General features: G+C 46.0%; 1 protein-coding gene across 4 annotated transcripts in view; it reads left to right on the plus strand.

Moving 5' to 3' along the window:
* Positions 1 to 6,176: 6,176 nt before the first annotated feature.
* Positions 6,177 to 20,176, plus strand: part of LAMA1 (laminin subunit alpha 1) — a 136,173-nt gene continuing 122,173 nt past the window's right edge. For all 4 annotated transcript variants that reach the window (XM_021096069.2, XM_084964184.1, XM_084964183.1 and 1 more), the window contains exon 1: positions 6,177 to 6,323. In XM_021096069.2, coding sequence (XP_020951728.2) covers positions 6,251 to 6,323 — 73 coding nt within the window. In that variant the 5' untranslated portion in view covers positions 6,177 to 6,250. The remainder of the gene's footprint in view (positions 6,324 to 20,176) is intronic.

The raw sequence follows: 20,176 nt of genomic DNA on the forward strand, positions 1-20,176 counted from the left end.
CCTGTGCTGACAGACCTGTCCATCTTCATTATGGTGGCTCTGCAACCCTGGTTCCTAATCCTCTGATGATAATGCTGAAAACAATGGGAAAAAACAATTACTGGATACTTTCTTGACGCTAAGCACTATGCTAAAAACCTTGATTCGCATCCTTGGATATAGGTCTTATAGAACCTATGTGTAACCCCATTTAACAGATGAGGAAACCAAGGACAAGAAAGCTGAATCAAGTCCCAGTGATCACCCAGTCAAGTCAGTGTGGGAGCAGACATTTGGTCTTAGGCTGTCACTTTTTGTGTGTGTATGAAATTCTTATGAAGGTCTCTTTAAATTGTTTATAGTTATGCTTTGAAAGCTCAGATTTGTCAATGTAAAATACTGTAAGTGCTTTAAGGAACCATGAAGGGTCAGAAAAGCAGGTGCTCCCCCACATCCTCTATGGCCGGTAATGGAAGGTATGTCAATATATACGAGTACAAGAGGACTCAGTTTCAACTCAAAATGGGTGAACAGAGGTCTCGCCAGGAACAAAATAGGCTGGAACCTTGAACTTGGACTTCTACCTACAGAGCTATGAGAAAATAAGTTCACATTGCTTAAGCCACCCAGTCCATGATATCCTGTTACAGCAGCCTGGGCAGACTGATACTTACTTATGCCTGGCTGCCAGGGAGGCTGAAAAGGCCGTCCCACCTGGGCGACCACATGCTCAAAAGAGAAGCCTGGATTCCAGGAGGCAACTAGTCATCTGTCCCCTCAGGCTCCACACAGAGACCTGACTGTCACTTTAGAACTGCTTTGCCCACTTGTTTGCAGAGTTGATAGCACATTAATTCTTGCAAGAAGACTGAAGCTTATAAACTGCACAGTACCTCAGAATAGGAAACCTGGCCCTCCCCAGGTCCCAGGCTCTCCTCTACTGATGATCTGAGACATTCTCTTCTTTTTTGTCTTCTCCTTAATAACTCATGTCGTTTATTCACAATATTCCTTTTTCTGATGGTTCTTCTTTTTTTTTTTGCCACCCATCAGCATATGGAAGTTCCCAGGCCAGGGATCGAAGCTGAGCCAGAGTTGCTGTGGCAGCGCCAGATCCTTAACGTACTATGCCTGGCTGGGGATCAAACCTGTGTCCCAGTGCTCCAGAGATGCCAATTCCATTGTGCCACAGAGGAAACACATGACATTTCTTTAACATGGACGTAAGTAGGATCTTCAGTATCTGCTTAGATCTTAATTTTTGTCTTAGATTTTAGCTAGCCATTATTTCCCCCCTAATATCATCTCCATCTGACTTCTGGGGGATGGTCTTTATCTTATGTCTTGGTTCCCCATTACAGCTATTACAAATTACCATAAATTTAGGGCCTTAAAACAACACAAGTGTATTGCCTTACAGTTCTGAAGGTCAGGAGTCCGCCATGGATTCTGCTTTGGTGGAAGTCAAGGTATCCTGAGAGCTAGTTCTTTCTGGAGCCTCTGGAAGAATCTGTTTCCTTGCCTCTCCAGCCTCTATCAGCTGCTGCACACCTGGCCTCAGGGTCCCTCTCCCCTGCCTTCCAACCTATCAGTGGCAGGCTGGATTCTTGTCACCCTGAATCCTCCTGACTCCCCAGCCTCCCTGTCTCGCTTACAAGGAACTCTGAGATTACACTGGGCCCACCTGGAAAACCCAGGAAAACTGCCTCATCTCAAGGTTCTTCTTCATACCGAGAAACACACAGATGCTAAATCCGTATAATTAAATGAATGTTGGTAAATGTTCATACCCATATGACCAATACACAGTCAGGATTCATAACATTTCCTTGAACCCTGGCTCCCTTTTCTCTTCTTCCAGACGATCTTCCTTCTCTCCACAGGCACCCACTGTTTTCTTTCTATTAGTTTTGCCTGTTGCTAAACTTCCCATACAAGGATGCTTCTGTGTCTGGCTTCTTTCACTCAGCATAATGGTTTTGAAATGTATTCATGATGCTGTGGGAGTCAGTGGTTCATTCTGATTTACTGCCAAGTAATATTCCAATGTGAAACACACCACCACTTCTAAGTCCATTCCCCTGGTGATGGACACATGGCATGGGTCCAGTTTGGGGCTATGAAGGAATAAGTAGATAAAGTTATCAACAAAATTCTTACCTAATCACACCTGCAATTTTTCACATATTTTGTCATATAGTGTAGCATGTTCCCAGGTTACAGCCATTAGGACCTGCACATCTCTGGGGTACCACAATCCTGTTCCCACCCCTGATTTGCCGATACCATCTAGTGGACTAGTCACCCTTCATCCCTGCTTAAGGCTTAGTCTCCTGATCCCCTTAGTTTCTGCCATGGGACCTTAAGAAGCTTAGCTTGCTCTCAGCCTCTCAACTTTGTCCTGGATCAGACTCTGACACCATAACCCAATTGTAGTGACAAACCTCTTACCTCATTCCTGGTAAACAACCCCCCAGCTTTATACTCCAGGCTTGGTACCCAGATCCTGTGTGATGTTCCTGTGTCTGCATCCCCACCTGAAATCTCAAATCCTTTAGAATTAAGGACCCCAAGCCTTCAGAGAAACTGTCCTGCCCCTGCTCTGGATATCACGGCCAGGTTCCTGCTACATGGTGTCTGTCCTTGCAGAGAAAACATTTGCAGGACTGTGCTCTGTCTTCTTGCCTGGTGCCCTTCTCCTCTGAGACTGGCTCCTCCAGCTTGACCAGCCGCCGAGGACCAGACCTGGATTACCTTCCCTGCAGATGCTGGCCAGTCTGGCCCAGTGGTCCTCAAATTTTATGGCACACGAGGATGACCGAGAGAGCCTTCAAGTATTTTGATGTCTAGACTGCATCCTGTACCAAATGACTCTCAATCTCTGGGAGCAGAAAGGAACATCGGTATCTTTTCAAACTCCTTCATTGATGATTGCAATCTGCAGGCAAAATCGAGCAAAAAGCAAGCTGGAGCCTTGTGTTCAAGGTGTGCTCTGCCCTCCCAGCAGCATCAGCATCACCCAGGAGCTTGCTAGAGATGCCGAAGCTCAAGCCTCCAACCCCAGCCCTGCTGCATTGGAATCTGCATTTTAATAAGATCCCTCAAGTGGTCTTAAAAGCTCTGATCCAGTCCATCCCACACTGCCTGAACTTTTGTTTGGCAAATGTTCATAATCACCATTTTAAAAAATTATAATGGCAAATATAGTAGTATTAGACAAAATTTTGAAGTATGAATTCATCTTTCTTGAGCATTTAGTGGATTCAAGGCCGGGTGCAGGTGATGGATATACATTAGCTCATTTAATCCTTAAGACAAAGTTTCTCAGCAAAACCTTCCCAAACTGCCCAATTAATCCTTGGTCTAAAAGTCTTCATCTCACCAATCCATTGCCTTTTTTTTTTTTTGCTTTTTAGGGCCTCACCTGAGGCATATGGAGGTTCCCAGGCCAGGGGTTGAATCGGAGCTGTAGCTGCCGGCCTACACCACAGCCACAGCCACAGGGGATCCTAGCTGCATCTGCGACCTACACCACAGCTCATGGCAACCCCAGATCCTTAACCCACTGAGTGAGGCCAGGGATCAAACCTGCATCCTCATGGATCCTAGTCAGGTTCATTAACCAATGAGCCACGAAGGGAATTCCCTAATCTGCTGCTTTTTGTTTTTGTTTTTAAGAACTTAGTACATTTACGATTTTAGGTTTTTTGGGTGTTTTTTTTTTTTTTTTTTTCTGTCTTAACTGTCAAACTAAATGTTCCACAGAACTGTCTGGTTTAGTGGTAGGTTCTTAGCACCTGGTGCTTAACAGGGACTCAAAAAAAAAAAAAAATCTGTTGAATGAATGAAGTTGGCATTATAATTTCTATTTTACAAATGAGGCAACTTGCCCAAGACAATGTTCCTAGTAAGTGAAGGGGGACAATGGGAGCCGTCTCTGAGCCTGGCCCAAGTTCTGTATCACCGCCTGCAACACCCGTCCCCACCTCCCCTTATCAGCTGAACACAACTGCTTTCTTTTGTATCCTGCCTTCCCAGGGTCTTGTTTATACATGCGCTTATTTTATATAATTATAACCAGGATGCCCATGTTACCTGGAACTGTGCTTTTCTTACATAACATACAATGTTTTTGGTTAATGTCAAAAGTCTCACTCTTTAAAAATTGGTACATCATAGCTTATGACTTGATTTACTGTAAATTATTAACATTTAACTCTTCCCTAGCATTTTGGCATTTTCGTTGTTCACTTAGAGGGGACGTTGAAGCAATCATCTCCGTGTGCCTGGTTGAGCTGCATTTCTACTTTTTCAGAAAACAAGAATATTCTTGTATCATCTTCACCTTGAACAGGCCACCCCTGATCTTTCTTGGGGCTGTAGCTCATTTAGCCATTCCCAAGCCTGCTAAAGGATAATGTACTGCAGGGTTTTATAAGTCATGTAGAATCGTGACATTTTTACTCTTCCAGGTTTCCCAAGCTTGCTCATTAAGGTGGCTTCCGAAATCTTCTTTTCACTGAAATCTTTCTGCTTCATATTGAGCAGTGACAAATAATGTGGCAACTTTGGAGGCTTCCTATTCACTCCTTGGATGTGCTGACTCTTCGTTTCCCTAAATCATGAGCTGGAGTGAGTTCCCCATCTGCAGGTCAAAGACAAGGTCAGACTGAAGTCTGGACAGACTTCCTAGGAACCCAGGATCTGGGGGGATAGGTGACACCTCCTGTTGCCATTGAGCTCATCCTCCATGGTCTCTGGACCAGAAATCAGACTTAGTTAACCCTGACATTGGGACCTTAACCCCCTGAACTCATTTTCCTCCTCTCTCATGGAAGGATAACTATCTGCCATTTAATATCAAATGCTTAATACTTGGTTACTTATTAAATCCTAAACTTGATCACTTATCTGTTAATTAAATACTTAATACTTATAATACCCAGATATTTTAAAAGTTGAGAAGTCTGTATTTTAAGTTTGATACTGGGATGAGTACCTTCTTACCCAATTGCCCTACATCCTTTTTAAAGGGTCAAATCCTACCATTTTGTTCTGCACTTCTTTGATTAACAATAATAATTGCTCTTATAATGATATTTATATATCATTCGAAGTACTTCAGCAAAGGGCTTTAGAAAAGCTGGAAATTGGTAGTCATCAAATTGACTGACACAACTAAAAAAAAAAGTTCTTACTTAGGCACAAAAAAAGACAAAAATAGTGTGAGACCATAAGAAGTAACTTATGTTCTCTCCAATGTTTCTACTGTGAGAAAGTGAAATTTGCCTAGTGTTATGAATACTTTCAATAGAAAAAAAATCAGAGGAAACTAAAAATTCTTTAACGGGGACCAGATGTAGTTTTTTAAAAAAAAGAACAAAGCAGTGGAAATCTCTTGTTAAGACTAAACTCTCTTCCACCCGAGTAAGACCTCTTTCTGGAACAGTAAGAATATGCTAAAAATAATAAATCCGAGTGACCCTTCTTGCTTTTCTTACACAAAGCAGGCAACGAATTAACACATTTTCATAAAAACCTTCACAAAATCCTCTGCCAACAGGCTGGCAGCTAAAAGCCCCAAGTCCCTTCCCGGGAAGAGAGGCTCTCGGCCAGGCCTCCGCAACCCCCGAGGCGGGGGACAGGGACGCCAGTCAGTGAGCCCTGGGTCACATCCTGGGGGGACGAGGATGGTGGCCTGGCCGGGGCCCTTAGGGCCCCGGAGATGTGGCGGCCTCTGTAGCGGCGGCGGCGCGTGGTCCGGGCTCGGCGGCAGGGCAGCGGTGGGGCGGGAAGGTCAACAGGGCAAATATTTTCTCGGAATCCACCGGGCGGGGCCAACTTCGGTTGATCTCCTTTTCCTCCCCTCCCAGCCCACTTTCTCCGCTCGCCCGCCCCCTATCCCCCACCGCTCCCCAGCTCGCAGCCCGCTGCTGCAGAGGATCGACCCCTCTCCAGCCCGCCACCCCAGAGTGGGCAGAGGGCTTCGGCGGTGCCTGCCGGCGGAGCCCAGGGTCCCTCCGCGCTGGATCTGCCGGGGCGGGGAAAGAGGTCTCCGTGGGGAGGAGTCTCCTTGGGGGAGGCAGGGTCTTGGGGGGAGGTCGCCAGGGGGTGGGGTCTCCAGCGGCCGGGCGGGGGGCGGGGCCGGGCTCCGTGGAGGTCGGCGGAGGTGTGTCCAGGGGCCGGCGGGCAGCCGCACACTTGCACTCCTCCGAGTGCCCGCGCTCGGTTGCCGCTTTCTACCCGGAGCCACACCAGAGGCGGCGGCGAGATGCGTGGCTGCGGCACCGGGCTGACGCTCCTGGCCTCGCTGTTCTGGGTCGCCGCGCAGGACCAGCAGAGAGGTGAGCCCGGAGCGCGTCCTGGTCCCCACCCCCCGGGCGGGGAGGCTGCGGGACAAAGCCCCACGCCTGGCCGCGTCTCAGGTCGGTGCGTGCAACAGCGTTCACCCCGGACCGGAGATTGGACACGTGGGTCTCCCACGCGGCCCCTGGAAAGGTCGCCCGGTCCGCGAGAGCTGGGGGCGCACCCCTGACCCGCGAGGCCCCCTCATTCGCGCCTCAGGCTTCACCCTCCTCCGAGCTCTGGGTCTAGGTGTCTAGCTTGGCGACCCGGAGCGCCGATGGAGAGCAGCGCGGGCCTGGCTCTCGGTCCGGCTCTGGCGGGAGGTTGGGGAATGAATGGAAAAGGCGCCTGCTGAGTTACCCTCGCTGTCCTGCGGCTGAAAGCCGGTCATCCACGGCTGAGAAAGGGCGGTCCCTGGGCCACTGGCGGGCTGGGAGCTCGAGGGGAGGAGCGGGCAGGGGGACCGGTCAGCGGGTGGAGTGCGGGGCTCGGTCGCGCCTCTCAGTCGCTCTGAGTTCAGGCCCCTTAGTGGCCAAACCTACGGTTTCCCGCGCAGTGTAGACTTCGAAGTGAGGGAGCGGGGGCGAAGGGGAACTGGGATGCTGGCTGTTTGCACGCGCGCGCTGGCTCGCGGAGTAAGGTTGACAAGGAAGGCAAGGAACAGAAACCCCCAAGGGAAGTTTCAAAGCTTCTGTCAATGCCAGAAGGAGAGAGAAACCCTACTTTCTGCCAACAACTAACTCCGTGCCCCGCTCTCCCCGAGGCTGTCTTCCCAGCGCCGCAGTTCCTAGGCTAGGCGGTCACAAATACTTGCTGAAAACGCCTTAATGTATGCAATACGTGACCGCGGGCATGCTCCTACAAAGACAGGTTTCATTAAGAAACCAAGGAGGGTACAGGTCAAAAGCAGGTAGACGGAATGAGCATACCCCCGTGGGAAAGATGGGCGTTTGGGAGTCGTGCTGAGCTGTGAACTCTGCAGCCAGGAGACCGTCCCATTCTTTGGAGAGTTCGCTGTAGAAGCGATGGACCGGAGCTGGCAACACAGCTTTGAATGGCTGGGCGTCGCTCTGCGCGGGGCGGGGGCTGGGGTGCAGGGAATTTACATAGTTCTCCCAGAAAGAAAGGAGCCCGCCTTGCAGGAGAGGCTAGCAGTTCAGTTCGGAGAGCTGAACGCCTTTCTCTGGGGTTGCTGACAGTGAAAAGCCTGGTTTCCCACAGGGTGGAGGGAGAGCAGCTGGAGTGGGCTTTGTTGTTCTAAGAAATGGAAAGTCCTAGACTGAGGAGATGCCCTGAGTGTTTTCCGCGCCCCTCTGGGCTCAGCACTTGGCCGGACGGGTTATGAATGATGTTTGGAGAAAGTGCGACCACATGGGGCTTTCCTGCTTTAAGATGCTGAGGAAAACCACCCGCAGTGGGAGGGCCTTTGAATCCTTCACACTGCCTTCCAAATTTGCAGTCCCCACCCCATCAACCATCACCCTTCCTAACAAGCTTCTTGGAGGGAGCTTTGACTTTTTAAAATTAAGTTGTGAGGAGCTTCCGCTGTGGCACAACGGGATTGGGAGTGTTGGGACACGGGTTCCATCCCCCGCCTGGCACAGTGGGTTAAGGATCCTGCATTGCCACAGCTGCGGCTTAAGTCCTGGCTTAAGTCGTGACTGCTTCTTTGGGTCTTAGCCCTGGCTCCGGAGCTCCATATGCCACGGGTCTGCCAAAAATGAAAATAAAATAAAGTTTGGGGCCCTATGTAGATAGTGTGAATGATTAGTGAAATGGTATATTTTGATCATAATATAATAATAAAATAACCCTGGCCTGCATCATCAGTGAATTAGCTCTATGGTGCTTATATTTTTGAAAACCATTATTATCCAACGGCACTCAGATTATTAGGAATTCTCCATCATTTCAAGTCTCTCTAGATTACATCTCACCGTGTGTGACTCAATGGCTCAGATCCCTTGAAGTATGACCTGTGTAAAGTGAGCTATTCCTGAGTATAAATTACTAGGTGGTATCTTTCTAACAATAATGTTGTATTAAGAATGCAGCTGGCAATTACATGGAATTATAGTTGTTCCACAGGTCAGCTCATCAACCCTTTGGTTTTAAACTGTTTTGTTTTTTTGTTTTTTTTCTCCTAAGTGAAAACAGACAATTTCAAGTACAGAGGAAAAAAAAAATCTATTCTATGACTAGAAGAAATTTACTTCATTCTCTTAAATGACATAGCATTCAAAACCGAGTATGTGCTCCACAGTGAGGTGTGGGCCTGAATAGCTTTCACAGGTGCATTTTTCTTTTCTGTAGCTGAATTCCCCAAGTAAGGGACAAGAAAAAAAAAATTACTGATTTTAGCAGTTGGAAACAAGGATTGTGTCATGAAAACATCACTGCCCACCTCCTACATATCCCAGACTTTGGCCCACTCCTTTTTTTGCTTCTCTTTTTCCAGACATTAAATATAAAACCTACGTCTGTAGTTAACAGAGCAAGATGGAGAATTCAAATGGAGTAAGGATCTGAAATAAACACATGCTCTACCTTGCCTCTTGTTGCCATTCTGAGAATCACACAGTTTGATGAGCCATAAACTGTTTATATGACCTCTTATTTCAAGGTCATTGTCTTTGAGAACCCTGCTATTTTAGTATAATTCATTCATAAGGTTCTATGACTATTCATGACCACCTACAATCGGTTTGTATGGGGAAATGAGAAGGTGTATCTTTAAGCTTTAGATGCTTCTTTGGCTTTACTAGCTGTATCAAACCAGGCAAGTTACTTAACCACTCTGTGCTTTTGTTTAACCATCTGTAAATGGGAGTTAAATAGTGGTACCTGCCTGGTGAGGCTGCTCATGACCAAATAAAGGAAGGCCAGGATAGTGCTTAGAACTGTGCCTCGTCCTGGGTCAGCCCTCAATAAGCATTATCCATGCAGCATTACAACTGTTTTGTGCAGAACTCTTGGGGGGCTCTCGTCCCAGCTATCTTCTCTGGAACTTGGAATCTGGGTTTGGATCGAGTGAGCAGTCTCAGGCTCAGATGTCAGCCCCGTTGCTTTGAGAAGCCGTGACCTTGGTGAAGTCGCTCGGCATCTCTGGATGTTAGTCCTCCGGTCTGTGGAATGTGAAATGGAGACGATTGCTGTGATTCTGTAACACCCGGGAGAGTTTGGGTCCAGCACTAGGTATGCCAGCATCATAGGCATGTCATCCACAGTGATGATCTGACGGTGGCGCCTGTGGGGTCCCGGACACCCCTACCCCTTCAGTGGCCACATTCATTGGGGCATTAAGGCGTGTTGATTTTACCTCCTGAAAATCTGTGCAATCTGTCTCCCATTTTTTGTCCCCACTGCTGACTAGGCTCAGGAACTGTTTGTATTTCCCATGAAATCTTGTGACAATTCCCTCACTGGGCCTCCCTCCTCCCCTCCCCTCCCCTCCCTCCTTAGCACCACCACCACCAAGAAATTTCTAGAAACACCACCCTATGGGCTTGGACCAATGCCTCTCGAAGTTCTCACTTCATGACAGGCACACCCAAAATGACCCTGGGGCATCGTGTCGGTGCTAAAAGACAGGCTGGGACCCAGCTGGCCTGCTGGCCCAGAGCTCAGGGCTCTTAGCTGGGGACATACGTGCTCCTATTCTTTGCTGACCAGTGTGGCTGGGCACATGGGCTGTTCCAAGCTGGACAAGTCTCACATGGGGTCCAAAACCCTCAGAAACCTTCCCGTCTGGTCAATGCTGAAGTATCTATTGGGTCCCCTTTCGTGGACACCTGGGACTCTCCATTTAGAGCCATCATTGTCCGTATCCTGGCGACCTGAGCAAGTGGCTTGCTGATCTGTCTCATTCACTGGCCTGGGTTTTCTGGGAGCAAGGGCTATTTTATTTCCATCTGGTGTCCATGGCTTTTCAATGTTCCTGGTGGTTAACAGCCACTTATCTTGACTGAGCCACGTTGAATCATGTAACTTTAAAAAATATTTTTGGAAGTTCCTGTTGTAGTGCAGCGGAAACGAATCCGACTAGGAAGCACGAAGTTGCAGGTTCAATTCCTGGCCTCGCTCAGTGAGTTAAGGATCTGGCGTTGCTGTGAGCTGTGGTGTAGGTGGCAGATGTGGCTTGGATCTGGTGTTGCTGTGGCTCTGGTGTAGGCTGGCGGCTACAGCTCCAATTCGACCCCTAGCCTGGGAACTTCCATATGCGCAGGTGCGGCCCTAAAAAGACAAAAAGACTATATATATATATATATATCTTTTTTTTTTTTTTTTGAAGAGGTAGTCCATCTCCATGGTACAAAGTTCAAAAGATACCAAAGGATCTATAGAAAAAGGTTAAGTCACCTGCTTTGGAGGCCACTTGTATTTTTAATTTCTAGAGTATCCTTCCTTCCATGTTTTTCTTCATGTAACTCCTAAAAGCAAGCTACTCAGAAAACGAACTTCCTCCGTACTGCTTCCTGATGGTAGAAAGGAAGTGCCAGTTATTTCCTGACAAAACAGGAAACTCTCTTTCCCGCCCCACTTCTTCATTGTCCCGGCTGCCAGTTTTAAGGGCATCATTTAATAAGTATATATATTTGTCAACTTTTCACCTTCCCATTTGTCCCTTTCAACATGGCTTTTGACAGAAAGGCCTTAGAGCCGTGTGTGCTAGATCTTTTGCAATTTGAAAACTAGATCAAGGATTTCCTAACACGGTCCTCCTTCTGAAAGTCTTACTTACTGTAGAGTTAATAAGCTATTCCCAAAGCTGTAAATAATTTCAAAAAATATATTTAGGCAATTTATGATGTGAGAGGTTAAGTTTGAGAATAGTTGTATTAGCAGCTAAAGATAATGTGTTATTTATTTTACCCAAAAAGTATTAGTGGAATGCCTGTGGCAGACACAGAAAAACTTAATTTCAAAAAACAGTTCCTGATGAGTAAAATAAAGTCTGCGTCATGAATACGAGGTTAAGTGGAGACAACCTGAGAGAAGTCTTGTTCTGAGACCTTAGCTGAAGTTGCCAGTGGTATTTCTCAGACATGATTGGATGAACCAGATAAACTCTAGTCTCCTTAGGTGGATGCAAATAACTTGCAAATAGCTTGCAAATAACTCTTACCTGTTTTATTTCTAAAATACGAACATGTATCCGCAGACAGTTGAGGAAATAAATGCATTTCAAAATTAAGGAGAAAGGGGGAAAAAAACACCTCCTTTGTAGAAGTAATTGAGGTAAGTTCATGAACTTGGGTTCTGTTGGAACATGCCTGCCAGGAAGCTATTTCAGCATACAATGCCATATGATAGCTGGGTTCATTGCATTTTCACGTCCTGTGTACGGAGGGTCACCCTCCGTGCCCAGGGTGACCATTTGACACAGCACAGAACCTGTCCACTGGGGAGTCTTTGTTTCCTCTAGGCTGGAGCAGGAGCGCCTTCTTTGGGGTAACTTGTTCCCAGGGGTTGTGTGTCTTGCTTGGGGGCAGCAGACAATCAATGGAGGCAGTGAAATTACAAATCAGCCTGGTGGAGAGCATTTTTGCCTCGGTAAGCGTTTACCTCAGAGGTTAATCCAGAAGCGCTGCGGTGGAAATACATCGGATCCGGATGTCAGCGAGAGTGAGCGTGCATGTTTCTCCTTTTTTGATTCAGCCATTTGATGTCTGAATCTCTTCATTCCTGAACTTATCTTTGAAGTCTGATCTGCTGGCCCGGCCGGCCGTGTGACTCCAATTCTGGTGCCAGAGAACCTCCAGCGCTGCTGGTGGTGGGAACGTCGGATTTAGATCCATGCGTATTTATGGAAAGTGCCATCTTTTCCCATTCCCTGAAGTATTTCCTGCAGTTTGTTCCATTGCCCTGTAATTTCCTGCCAGAACCTCAGGAAACCGTCTGCAACAATAAAGAAGATGCTTACATTCAGAAGATCATTTTTAGTTTAGAAGAGGACGTTGAGAAAGGAGAAAACCTCGCACTGCGATGCTGATCATTGCACACCTCACATTGACAGGTCCTCCAGCCTTTTTGTCAGAGCAGGATTTACACACAAAGAGCGATGATCTGGTTATCTGAGGCCCAACACGCAAACTCTTTGCTGCTCCAAAGACTTCTGTCCCTGTTTCTCCCAGTTTATGGCATCCTCTTGGATGCGTTGGTTTCCTCTTCCTTTTCTCTATTTTCTTTTTCTGCATTCCTCTTATCCAGATTGTCCCTTTGCATTTTTGTTTCTTCCTTTAAAAATGTCCTGGATAGTTTGCCTTTGTTCCTCTTTATTACCCTGCAAATGATCACTGACAGTCTGCATTACTGAGCCCCTGTTGCGATGAGCAGAGTTTCTGCCTTGCTTTGCTGATGTGGTCACTTAAGAAGACCTCTCTTTGAAAAATACTCCTGAGCAAGCACGACCATTAGAGCCCCTCATATTTTGGGATAAGATGTGGCCTTGAGTGGTTGCTTGAATGAATTAGTCTTTCATGGAGTTCCCGGCGTGGTGCAGTGGTTGACGAATCCGAATAGGAACCATGAGGTTGTGGGTTCGTTCCCTGGCCTTGCTCAGTGGGTTAAGGATCGGGCGTTGCCGTGAGCTGTGGTGTAGGTTGCAGACGTGGCTCTGATCCCGAGTTGCTGTGGCTCTGGCGTAGGCTGGTGGCTACAGCTCCAATTCGACCCCTAGCCTGGGAACCTCCAAATGCTGCAGGAGCAGCCCTAGAAAAGGCAAAAAGACAAAAAAAAAAAAAAAGAATTAGTCTTTCATTCTTTAATTAATTCATCCCAGATCGTTGAAATAACGATATATTCTTCATGTGCAGGCATGATGTGCCCTCCTTTTCCAACTGCTTTTAATGGATGTGCCTCCTTCTCTGGGGTTCTCTGAGCCGCCTCCTCCCCTCCTGAGCCAACCTGCACCTTCTCAGGTCCTGCGAAGCTGAAGTCCAGCTCCTTTCCACCCACTGCTCCCAACCTTCCCTGATCTGGTCCCTAATTGACGATCCACTGTGCACCTACTCTACCCGGCCTCCATCACGAGGTTTTTGTTTTTGTGTTTTTTCAGTGTTTGGTTTTTGGTTTCCCTTCTAGCTCCACCAGCAAAGGAAGAGCAATTCTCCCTATATACATCCCCAACACCCACTTCCAACACACACAACCACACACACACACACCACACTCACACCACATACACACTATACACACAACCACACACATACACACCACACATGCACACCAACACACAACCACACATACCACACACACACCATACAGTCACCACACACACAACACACTCACACACACACACCATATACACACACCAACACACACACCATACACACAACTACACACACAAGACCATACGCACCATACATACACCACACACACACACACACACACACACACACACTCACACACACATACTACACACCCCACTTACACTGACCTTGCAGACCAGCTCCCAGCTAAAGGGCTCCAGGTACTAGAGAGGTATTGTATGTGACTAACCCCAGACTGACAGAACCAGAATCTGGACCTGGACCTTCTGCTCAGGTGGGGCAGGTTCTGGGGGAAGAATGCAGAAGCAAGCTGTGGTAGCGGGGGAGACAGACGTTTTGGGGACCAAGGCCTTAGTTCACATTCTAAACCAAAACACATGACCAGGAACCACCTAGTAGCAGAAACGTGAACTCCAGATACTTTCTGTGCTCACAGACGGGGGCCCAAATGTGGAGTGAGAAGAGCTGCAGAGTCCAGGAATCAGGACGGGTTTGTTGGCTTGTAAAGATTATTTATCTGTTCTTTTCTTCCATCCACCAATTCAGCAGAAATTTTTTAAAAGGATTATGTTTCTGTCATTGACGTAATATTGACTGATGATGAATAAGGCTTAAAACCCAGAGTATATTGAACAAGATCTTATTTCTAGATTTGGAGCCACTGACTTGAAGGCATCTCAAACCAGCAACCCCTTAGCTTACATATTCAGCAAGTATTTGTGGTGTTTCTAGAATGTTCCACACACCGGTGACCAGTGGTCCTTGAGCCCCCAAAGCTGTCGTCAAGCAGACGTGACACATGTCTGAGGAATCAGTCCCCCTGTGTGTGTCCATCAGTTTAAATTTGGGAGGGGTTTCTGTTTCTGAATGCCTCGATCACCAACCTCTCTCCACTTGTTACCATAAAATAGCATCACTAGAAACAGAAAAAGAACTCCAATCAAACACTACATTTCTATGGCATTTGGTCTCCATTTAGTAATTTGAAGACTGTGACTTTGAAATTCTATCGTTCCTTGACTTCGGTCTTATTGGCATATGTTGACCAGCTCTTGGAGTTATATTTTTCCCTAAATAGAGTTTTTATTGAAAGGAACTCTACCTGCCAGCCTTTGTCTAAGTGGGGGAAGAGCAGTCCTCTCACAGGCATTTTGGGCTAAGCCAGCCTGGCCTTCTCAGGAACAGAACAAAGACAGAATTTATGTCACAGATGGATTTTTGTTTGATAAAAATCACTTATGACTGAATGAAAGAATGGCCTGTTCTCTGCAGAAATATAACATCTAACATGATTTTAGTAGTTTCCAACTTTGTTGGTTTAATTTTAATTCTTCTTCTTTTTATGACCACACCCTTGGCATATGGAAGTTCCTGGGCCAGGGATTGAATCTGAACCACAGCTGAGACCTATGCTATGATCCTTTAATTAACTGCACCAGGTGGGAAATTGAACCCGAACTGCTGCAGTCAGATTCTTAACCCACCACACCACAGCGGGAACTCCTAGTTTTAATTCTTTTTTTTTTAAACAGTTTATTTAATTAATTAATTAATTAATTAATTAATTTTTGTCTTTTTAGGGCCGCACCCTTGTCACATGGAGGTTCCCAGACTAGGGGTCTAATCAGAGCTGTAGCTGCTGGCCTACGCCACAGGTCACTGCAACACCAGATCTTTAACCCACTGAGTGATGCCAGGGATTAAACCCACAACCTCATGGTTATTAGTCGGATTCGTTTCCGCTGTGCCATGACAGGAATTCCAACAGTTTATTTATTTTTTATTTATTTTTATTTTTTTGTCTTTTTAGGGCCACACCCACAGAATGTGGAGTTTCCCAGGCTAGGGGTCGAATCAGAGCTACAGCTGCTGGCCTATGCCAGAGCCACAACAACTCCAGATCCGAGCTGTGTCTTCAGCCTACACCACAGCTCATTGAAACACCAGATCCTCAACCCACTGAGTGAGGCCAGGGATCGAACCCGCAACCTTGTGGTTCCTAGTCAGATTCATTTCCACTGCACCACTACGGAAATTCCCCAGTTTTAATTCTTATAATTGACTAAGTTAAGAAGTGCCTCATTTTCTGTGGCCAAATGTTCCTGAAAACATGTGCATAAGACAGTTTTCTGTAAATGAAATGATTTTGAATTCCTTATTCGAATAATTCCAAAATAATATTTGAAGGAACCAGCTAGATTTTCAGTCTCTGTTACTGGATTCTCCTTGGTTCCATGGATCCACGTCTGGCCCTATGCCAACATCACACTGTCTGGATTCCTTTGGCTTTGTGATAAATTTGGAATTAGGTGGTGTGAGCCATTCCGCACTGTTCGTTTTCTCTAAATTGTTTTGACAGTTCTAGGTCCTTTGTATTTCCATTTGTATCAGCTTGTCAATTTGTACAAAAGAGCCAGCTGGGATTTTGATAGGAATTAGATTGACTCTGTAGATCACTGTGGGGAGAAGTGCTGTCTAATCATATTGAATCTTCCTGTCTATGAATAAGAAATATGTCTTCATTCACTTAGATATTATTTAATTTCTCTTGGAAAAGTTCCATAGTTTTCAGCATATGGGTCTTGAATTTCTTTTGTTAATTTTTTTCCTAAGTATTTTAAATTCTTTTTTCATAAAGAAGGCTGAGTATACGTATGAAGAACAGACCCGGCCCTTCTTTGATGTGCATTTATCCTGGATCTTCTGTTAAGAGTTTGGCTGGTCCAGAGGTCTAAGCCTTTCTAGGATGAGGGCTGCGGACTTTCATCTACTGAATTTACACCTTCGTGGACATCACTGGGCATGCGTTTCCACGCTCTGCTCCAAAACCTCTGTTTTAACTGAAGCCCCATATTCCCTCTAAACAGTTACCAAAGGTCTCCAAGACGTGAATGCAGGACGGGGAGCCTGGGGTCTGGGTTAAATAGTGACAGGAAACTGGAGGAAGCAGGATCTTACTGATCGGTCTGATGAACTTTGTGCCAGGGCTCGGCTGCCTTGGCCCTCCCAGAGTGTTAAAGCTGGTGGAAACCCAAGAGGTCCTTTCATCTGTTGACCTCAAAGCAGCAGCCCTGGGGAGGTCTTAACCATGCAGGAGCCCAGCGCAGCCCTGCAGAATCAGGATCTGCATTTTTGCAATGAGATCTCCAGGGGGTTTGATGCAAGTTTGAGAAGCTCTGTTCAAATCCCCATCCACTTGCCCCGTTGACTATAGAATGACTTTCGAATATCTCCTGCCTAGTTAAATTGTAATGATCAAATATGTGGCTGCTACCAGTCATCTTTTATTCATTCAGCCATAGGTCATGTTAACTTTCCTCTGTGTCCATGCTGTGTGTACCCATCACCAGGAACTGGAGCACCTTTTCCAAGTCCACCCAGATTATTTATGCTGGGCTTGCAGGTGGATTGGGGGACATACGGGAGGTCCTGATCTATCCCTGTGAAGCTTGTGCTGGTTTTATTTTCACCACTGCTGAGATTCCACTAACTCCACAACCTAGCATGTTCACTTCCCACACTTGGGATCTCCTGTTTTATCATTATCGATGTGGGGGTTAATAATATTATTATGATATAATAATATATACTTGTATATACTATAATACAATAGAATATATAATCTATAATTTTATATAATAATATAATTATTATATAATATTATTAATTAACAAGGAAGTGCTGAGCACATGGAAAACCCAAGAATCTGCCCTCAACCCAATATGCTTTATGTCGAGCCTCTTGTGTTTGGAAGTAGCTTTTGGGGAAAAGTACACACCTTCTGACTTTCCCCCTGAGAACATACCTGTGTGGGGAATGAGCCTCTTCTGCTTTCCTCGGGAAATTGGTTTATCTGGAAAGTCTGGGATAACTGGCAGAGGCGGACAGCAGGGTGTTGTGACAGAGAGAAGAATGAGGCATCTGTGTTATGACAGGGGCTGAAAGAGAGAGGTTTAAGCAAGAGAGAAAGGTCATTGTCTACAAAAACTACTGTGGGATAGATTGAGAGGTTGGGATTAACATAGGCACTTTACTATATATCAAATAGATAATCAACAAGGACCTCCTGTATAGCACAGGGAAATCTACTCAATACTCTATAGTGACCCAGATGGGAAAAGAGTCTGAAAAGAAATGAGTAGATGTATATGTATAACTGATTCACTTTGCTGTACACCTGAAACTAACACAACATTGTCAGGCAACTAGACTCCAATAACATTTTTTATTTATTTTTATTATTATTTATTTTTTGTCTTTTGTCTTTTTAGGGCCACACCTGCAGCACATGGAGGTTCCCAGGCTAGGGGTCAAATCTGAGCTGCAGCTGCCAGCCACAGCCACAGCAACGCCAGATCCAAGTGGAGCTCACGGCAACGCTGGATCCTTAACCCACCGAGCAAGGCCAGGGATCGAACCCGAAACCCCATGGTTCCTAGTCAGATTCGTTCCCACTGCGCCATGATGGGAACTCCACATTTTTTTTTTTTTTTTAAAGCTACTGTGGGGTCAAATGAACTGAAGGTGTACTGGTTTGGCAAAGACGGAGGCAGATGCTGACCTTGACAAGGACATTTTTATTTTTAAAAATATTTATTTTTTTATTGCTTTTTAGGGCCGCACCTGTGACATACGGAGGTTCCCAGGCGAGGGGGACAAATCAGAGCCACAGCTGCCAGCCTGCACCACAGCCATAGCAATGCAGACTGCATGTGTGACCTACGCCACAGCCCATGGCATTGCTGGCTCCTTACCCACTGAGCGAGACCAGGGAGGGAAACCGCAACCTCATGGTTACTAGTGGGATTTGTTTCTGCTGCACCACAGTGGGAACTATGTCAAGGACATTTTTAAAGTTTTAAAGGAGCAGAATCCCAGAAGTTGAATGAAGAGCGAGTGCGAGGCAGGGACCACATTTCTTATATACATCCTGGATTTAGTAACAGCTTTAGAAAAAAATAGAAAACATATCACCTTAAGTATACAGGGCTATATAAAGAAGCAGCCCAATCTCAGAAGAAAAAAAAAAAATGGTACTAAAACTCAGAGAGTACAGTGTTATCAACCCCAGTGACAATGATACCCAGATAACGTGGCTCTGAGCACTTTTGATTAGGGTGTTTGTTCTCTTTCTCAGATGTATTGGTCTGTTGTTGGTCCCTGAACTGGAAGATAACACAAATGCTTTCCCTGTTTGTAAGCTGAAGTCTGTTGGATGAAGCCACCTTGGGGGTCATTGTTCTGGTGTTGGAGGTGGTGACTCACTGGGCGTCTCAGATGCCAAGTGAGTTGATCAGAGATAACAGATGCTTCTGAGGACAGCCCTCAATCAAAGCTTTCACGGGGCACGTCCAGAACCAGTCCAAGAATTTTAAGAGCTAGTGCAAAATGCCAGTGTGGAGCCCCTTGTTTAAAGGATGAAAAGTTGCAAGACAGTGTCAATCAAGCCTTAAACCAAGGCTGACGGCACCCATCACACACCCATGGGGTGGCCCTGGACACATTCTTTTATGGGATGCCGAAGCTCTGAAGTAAAATCTGTGTCACTGAGCGCAGAAGTGGCAGAAGAAGGGAGAAGAAATAACTAAAATCTTGAAGAGTTTGCAGAAAAGTTGATGGTTTTTGGAAGTTTTGGCTTTGGTTAGCAAATGTTGAATTAACTGATGTTTTTAGGTATTTAAACAAATAATAGAAAGATCGAAGACATGATAAATGATAGAAGCAAAATACAATAATTTGGCATTTTCATTCAACAGGGCTGCCAATATTCCACTCAGAAGTTGCACTTGCTTTTTTCTTGCCTTTTTTTTTTTTTTTGTCTTTTTAGGGCCGAACCCACAGCTTATAGAAATTCCCAGGCTAGGGGTTGAATCAGAGCTATAGAGGCCACAGCCACAGCAATGCCAGATCCGAGCTGCATCTGTGATCTACACCACAGCTCACAGCAACACCAGATCCCTGACCCACTGAGCGAGGCCAGGGATCGAACCTGCATTCTTATGGATACTAGTTGGGTTCCCAACCCACTGAGCCAAAACAGGAAATCCCCACACTTGCTTTTTGATTTCCCTTTAAGTGGAGTCACTCCTGGAAGAATTTGGAAGGAGGGAGCAGGTGCCATGCCTTTTTAGGGCAATGGGGTTGCCAGGAAATTTTAAAATAATTGTCAATATTGAGTGGCTATGGTGCTTTGCCTCTGTGCAGTAGCGATTTCCATCCCTTGTAGAACCTTTTTAACTGTTGCCTTTTCATTTCAATTTTGTGGCAACAAAAGAGAAAACCTCTTGATGGCAGATGAATTGCAGCCAGGATCTCTGCAACTAAATTTGGATGTGGGATCAAAACCCATAGTGTTGTCAGAGCTAAGCATTAAGGGGCTTTTGTGGGAGGGGGAGGCAGTCCTGATAAAGTTTTATTTTCTGCAGACAATTTCGGGCTTAGCTCTTCATGGCTTGTTTATCCTACAGTGGAAAGCTCTGTCTTTGTCAAGGACACCTAGAGCCCATTGCCATGGAAATGGGACTCAGGCAAAACCCTTCCAAGGCCTTTCACCCACCACCCCCTCTGGGTTTGCCAGAATT

The sequence above is a fragment of the Sus scrofa genome, chromosome 6 (genome assembly GCF_054392235.1).
Source record: "Sus scrofa isolate SSC_HxYL_T2T_F1_AM1 chromosome 6, Sscrofa_HxYL_maternal_Yorkshire_Landrace_v2.0, whole genome shotgun sequence".
Lineage (NCBI taxonomy): Eukaryota > Metazoa > Chordata > Mammalia > Artiodactyla > Suidae > Sus > Sus scrofa.